We start from the raw sequence: 6413 nt of genomic DNA on the forward strand, positions 1-6413 counted from the left end.
GAGCCCAGCAGAGGATCTGAACAACTCTTCAATTTCTAGAACTTCTGTTCCCCAGCAGCTGTGGCAGCTGAGCAGACTATCTGCTGAAGGCAACCTAAACCCAGCACAAGTTATTATGATGCTCTTTGCTCCAGAGAGATTAGCATTACATTTTAGGAATAACTGTCAACTGGTTAAGGATTATCAGGATAATACATTCAGTATGCAGCAGAGGATCTGAACAACTCTTCAATTTCTAGAACTTCTGTTCCCCAGCAGCTGTGGCAGCTGAGCAGACTATCTGCTGAAGGCAACCTAAACCCAGCACAAGTTATTATGATGCTCTTTGCTCCAGAGAGATTAGCATTACATTTTAGGAATAACTGTCAACTGGTTAAGGATTATCAGGATAATACATTCAGTATGCTCACCTGCCACTTCGACTGACACCTACCTCCTTGGTGGGAACTAAGTATAATTAGCATAGTGTATAAGTCTACTTCTCTTTTCATAGGCATAACTATAATTGCTGTAAAAAAAAAGAATACCCTAAACAACAACTCTATCAAGAATTCCTACAAGTTTTACTTCTGTAACATACTTCTCTGAAATACAATCCTATCATGTTGACACTGTTGAACTCTAGTTGCAAATCTTAATTTGGCTTGTACTGGAAGATGGCAAGGAAATAATTTGCATGGAACACCTGCAAACTCTTAACTCAGTGTATTCACTACAGATTTCTTTTCTGAGGGTACATGCTCCTACCCATACAAATGGGGTTGTTTTGATGCCAAACTTTCTCTTGCTGTGGAACACGGGGGACCTCTAGTGCCTCCAAAAAGTCAGTTCCAAGCAAAGCTAAGTATTATAGAATAAGAACAAAACCCAGTTATAAAAACTGAATACTTAATAAAGTTGTGCAATTTGTATCCACTAAAAAGTTGACTCCTCCAAAGGTGAAGATTTTAAAGCAATTCTCCTGTCTCTATAAAGCATCACTGTTTGAATTACAATTTTAGACTCACACAGAAGAGAAAAAAGATCTATGAAAGCAAGACAAAGATCAAAACCAGAAACAAAGTAGGAATCCTTCACTGATACTCCAGAAATGCAGTATGAACTTTCACAGATGCTAAATTAACAATGCATTTTGCACTACATACTTGCTAACTCACCAAAAGACAAAGTGCAAGTAGTACCTGCACAAAAATGAAACCATGGTGCAAATCTCAAAAAATTCTACAATATATAAAACCAACACTAACAGCAAGCAGACATTAAAAGACATCTGAAATAATAAAAATGATTTTCTATTGATTTATTGTTTTTTTCAGTGTGGTGTCATTTCATTATGTTTCTTACTCCTGCTGCTATTTAGGTGTCAGCACAATAGGCAACTACTTCTCTTGATTTCACCCAACCTATACATCTTCAGCCCATCTCTTCAGTATTGCCTTGAGTTGTTTTATTTTTTTTGATCTTTTTGCTTGTTTAGCTAAGCTCAAGGGAAACATAATAGGACAGGAAGGAAAACAACAATCATTTTCCACAGGCACAATTACAAGTAAACATTACAAGGAAAAAAGGAGCTTCCTCTACATGCAAATCCCTTCCTCATCCTGTTCCAAAGTAAGCAATGAGCCTACAACAACACAGACAGAACACAGACAGAATACATGGATACAATTCAAACAGATTTGCATAAGAAGTGAAACTGCATTCATACATCTTATGAACCTTTATAGTTCCAACACCTTTAACACAGAATGTATACTGAACACAAATTATGTGATAAACCAAGAAAACTAACTGGCCAATGTTCTAGTGATGTTGCTCAGAAGATACTGAGTTTCAGTCTAGAGTATTTAAACAAGTCATAATTATGCAAGTAGATTGAAGGTCAAATGCAAAATTTCATTTTATCAGTCAAGACAGAGCAGTTTACATTTTAATAAATCACATGGTGGCAGGGCTCTCAGAAACACATTTAGAAGTTTGAGTACTTTCCTATATTGCCTTTTCACAGAAGTTTTTAAAGTTCTGAAATCAAAGATTTTTTTCAGCCTTTGAGCAAAAGTGAAAAATATTAGTCACAAAGGAGACAACAGGAAAAAGAATCTGAAAATGCTTTACAATAAACCCGGAAGTGTAATCTTAATCACATACACTGCTTTTTCTCTAGTATGTTCACATACTACAAAGAGAAAAGCTGCACAGCCTGCATAATTGGCCCATAAAAATATAAAAGATGCAAACATTTTTATCTGTGAGAGAAGTTAAAGTATTTTCACAAAAAGACACCAAGTACAAAACATGCAATTTACCTTGTAAATTCCAGGACGTTCAGCAGTTCATATCTCTCTTCCTGTCCCAACTGACAAACGAAAAAAAACACCCCATAAAACAACATGCAAAAAAAGTAAAGCAAAATAACCAACCAAATGTCTCAATAGATATGTACCATGACGCAGTTACTCACAAATTATTTAAAATACAGCAGAAGTAAATTCATCAGGTTATAATGATACTCCAATGTACTTACAGACTCTATGATTACTGAGTCAGGTGTCCTTCCAGTGAATACAAAATGAAGATTCTTGGCTGCTCTGACCAATGCTCCTTCATCTGCAACAAGTCAAATAGTTATTTTACAAATGTACTGGAAAATCATTAGTTTAGCCCATGACTTAATGGACACAGTCCAAGATTTCTATTTTTGGTTTCCTTTATGTATTCTAAGATTAGAGCTGGTGCTGGGAAGAACTCTGTTTCTCCTCTTAAAACTGAGTTCACAGTTCAGAGAAAATAAGCTATCAATGGAGAATGTCTCTCAGCTCAGTAATGAGAGAATCTTCCAAGCATCTAGGCTAGCAGCTTCCTCAGCAGGGCACTGGACAAGGTCCATTTCTTTTTAAGTTTTGTTTTAGAAGAGTGGTAAGTCACTCCTGTAAATAATACATAACTTCAATGTCTACAGTCAGGAAACATTTCAACCAGCAACCCCTTTTCCAATAATCATCAGTTCTCTTCAAGTGGCTCAGGATGTCAGAATGGAATTTGCTTGCAATGCCCAACAAAACACTGCCATGACCCAGCTAACTTCACTTATGCCCCTACCTCTGTCCTTGTCTTGCAGCTGTTGAAGGACAGAATTTAGAGAGACAGCCACCCAGGAGCTTGGGCAGATAAGGAAGACTCTCTGTGCTTTCTGTACTTTCTCCCATCATAACTTAAAATATATTAGCTCAGAAGAGCTGAGCATATTTTAATCATTAAGCCTTGCTCCATCATTTCCTGAATTCAAAAACTGTCTGTGAACAGTAGGCTTGAACCAGACCATTTGCACTATAATCTCTTCTCACTCTCTAATAGAACTTATCACAACTTTTATCCTATTAAAATATTTCGGTTTCGACTACACAGTCTCTGTTCTAAATCAGTATCATGGTTACCAAGTACAGAACAGGCTCCTAAGCAAGGACATCTATTTGTCTCCTGATTTGATCTTTATTTACATTTGAGCAGTTCCTTCAGACCTCCACAGCAATCTGACAAGACGTTAGTAGTGCTGTAAGGTTAATCATCCTTTGCCGTTACATAAGCCACAGAACATTCATATGCATTTTCTAAATAAAATTTCAAAAGTCTAAATCCTTTTTTGACAAAACAGATTTTAGCTGACACCAATTCTTTTTTGAAGAATAGGTCATCTTTAATTTTGGAAGATACTTCAAAAACCAATAAACTGAATAGAATTTGCTTGTTGAGTTGATAGAATACTGTATGTTCACTCAGTTATCTGAATCTCACCTGGAGATGCTGCTTGATATATAATTTTATCACCTTCTCTTTCTGGAACTGCTGTATGACACACTGCCATCATTGTCAAAAACTCACATATTATAGGTGCAGTTGGCTAACAAAAAAACATGTCAAAAATGTGATTAATCAATTAAGCAACAAACAACTGAAATGTAAGAATAGATATGGACACATAACAGACAACAAAAATTTAATGCAAGATTCTTCCTCTCTTCTTTAAAAACTATCAGCAACCAAACAAAACAGACTTGACCTGTACACTAATTTCAGCATGCAGAGTTGTGCTTTATAGACAATACTTAGATATTGTCTATAAAAATAGCATTTAGTGGTATTTGCTATTCTAACAATCAAAAGCAGATGACAAGAAACAGAATAATTCAGGTATGTACTTTATAGGGAAGACAAGTCTGAATGATGTATTGAAAGAATTTTAGTTTACTCACTGAAGTGTCTATGAATGTTGCCTTTTTAAATAAAAATATTTCCTTTGGTGTAATACTAGATTTGACAACACTTTTTAAGAACCCTTAGAAAGATGTTACTATGTTATTAGCACTGACAATGAAAATAAAAAAAAATAATCAAAAAAGCATAAAAAAAACCAAAAAAGGGGAAAAAAGCTGGATCTAATTTACATATATAAGCAATCAACAGCTATAAACATATTCGTGAGGTGATGCTGATTTCATGTTAAGTATGTGATTTATTTATTTTCCTTTAAAGGACATAATCCTTTGACTCACTGAAAGCAGTGGTTTGATTTCACAAAACAATGGCAATGATTTCTATATAACTTACATGATTGCTTTGAAGATTCTCTAGTAATGTTGTGTCACTAAATGTTTTTTCCTCTCCATTTTGTGGGCCCTGCCTAGAAATAATTAAGTTAATTACAGAATGGAATAAAAAAATATATGCACAAAGAGATCACATTTCATCAAGAAATTAGGAGCTTTGGAATAGGTTTGTAAATGTTTGCAGAAAAGGAAGTCTGGAATCTGAGAAGAGGCAAGCAAATGAGTTCAGACAGCAGAAGTCTGCATGGACAGGGTTTCTTTTCTATTTCTTATTAAACTGATAAATAAAGAAGACACAGCCACAATGGTGCAGTAGGGACTGAAGAGATGCAAGGAGGAGATGGTTCTGGAGAAATAAAATAATACACTAACACCTCAAACTGCACAAATATTCTGGCTGAAAAACATAGATACCTCTAGGAAGATTTGCTACTGCAGCTGACTGAGTATTCAGACAATCTACTTGAGTTTGAATTTGAGTGAAACAAAACAGTGCTGGAAAAATGAACCCAGTTGAAGGAAAGCATTATTTTTCCTAATTTACTTTAGCAGAGAGTGAACACATTTGAAGATTTAAGTTGAATGATGAGCAATATATATATATTAAAGGCAGTCTAAAGATCCTCTATGAAAACCAAAACTGAGCTGCTTTAATCCTGCATTAACTACCATGGAGGAATATAAAATGCAGTGCCTCCTCTACACAGCCATCTAAGGACAACTTTTCTAAAAGCCTATAATTAAAGTGAGAAATTTGAATCATCCTCATTCACCAAGACTTTTTTTTTTTAATGCAAAACAAATAGACCTTGAAATGACAAATGCTAACACCTTCAGAAATGTTAGATTTGTTTAGAGTCTTGAGTTTTAAGCTTTGTTTGCCTAAACCTTTCTGACAGAAATTTTCCAGATTCTCAGTGCTAAAATAAGCAAAATATTTGCAGGTATATGTTGTGTCAAATCAGAAAACAGGTATTTCTAATATGAAGAAAAGATTTACTAGATTTGATATGTAGTACATTAGTCATTTCAGAACTAGAAATATTACTGTCACAAATAGATTTTATTAATTACAAGAGATTTTATTAACTACAAGAGATTTTATTAATTACAAGAGATTTACACACAAGGAAATTTAAGTATCTTATTTCCTAAGTATGTTGGTCCCAAGCCTATTTGGGTGCTTTAATCTCAGTTTCAGTTAAGAACTAGGTAGTGCCAATATTCTAAAACTATATGTAGGAAATAAAACATTAGCAATAACATTCCATATTTTCCACTCTCAAATGTAGGTATTTTTTCCAAACATATTAGTGATTATTACTAACCTACTACTAGCAGTAGAAAAGTGTGATCAAAGTTACCATAACATCAAAAACCTTACTAAATGACAAAACTTTCTCTGCAATTCTGAATTGTACAGGACAGACAGTAGAATAACTGTACCATACTACACTACACTATACATTAGTGACCCTGTTAGCAATTCCATTCCAGAGTACACAACTAATGCCACTGAATTCTCATGCCATAAATTTCTGGAAGACTATTAAGTCTGCACGAATTCAAAGCTAAAATAACTTTTGAATAGTAAAATATCACACATTTAGCTCTGTTTCTAAAAATACTGCTCACTGGGTTTAAACTTGAATCTTCAAGCACACACCACAAACTAAATGATTTTTAGAGCTTACCAATCATCTGAAGGAACACTATAATCCTCAGGCTCAGGGCAATGGCTTCACAAGAAGCAAGAGAAAAATAGAAACAGGGAGAGGAAAAAGAATCACTAATGCTAAAAAAATCCAT

The 6413-nt window shown here is 34.6% G+C and overlaps 1 protein-coding gene across 1 annotated transcript in view; it reads right to left on the reverse strand.

The window, feature by feature from the left end:
• The window catches only part of ATP8A1 (ATPase, aminophospholipid transporter (APLT), class I, type 8A, member 1), a gene marked incomplete at its 5' end in the record, with an annotated part of 42542 nt that extends 36199 nt beyond the window's left edge, over positions 1 to 6343 (reverse strand). The window contains 5 exons of the mRNA XM_009071177.1: positions 2307 to 2356; positions 2525 to 2607; positions 3793 to 3898; positions 4606 to 4678; positions 6299 to 6343. Of these exons, the coding sequence (XP_009069425.1) occupies positions 2307 to 2356; positions 2525 to 2607; positions 3793 to 3898; positions 4606 to 4678; positions 6299 to 6343 (357 nt within the window). The remainder of the gene's footprint in view (positions 1 to 2306; positions 2357 to 2524; positions 2608 to 3792; positions 3899 to 4605; positions 4679 to 6298) is intronic.
• Between the last annotated feature and the right edge of the window lie 70 nt (positions 6344 to 6413).

The sequence above is a fragment of the Acanthisitta chloris genome, unplaced genomic scaffold (genome assembly GCF_000695815.1).
Source record: "Acanthisitta chloris isolate BGI_N310 unplaced genomic scaffold, ASM69581v1 scaffold1433, whole genome shotgun sequence".
Lineage (NCBI taxonomy): Eukaryota > Metazoa > Chordata > Aves > Passeriformes > Acanthisittidae > Acanthisitta > Acanthisitta chloris.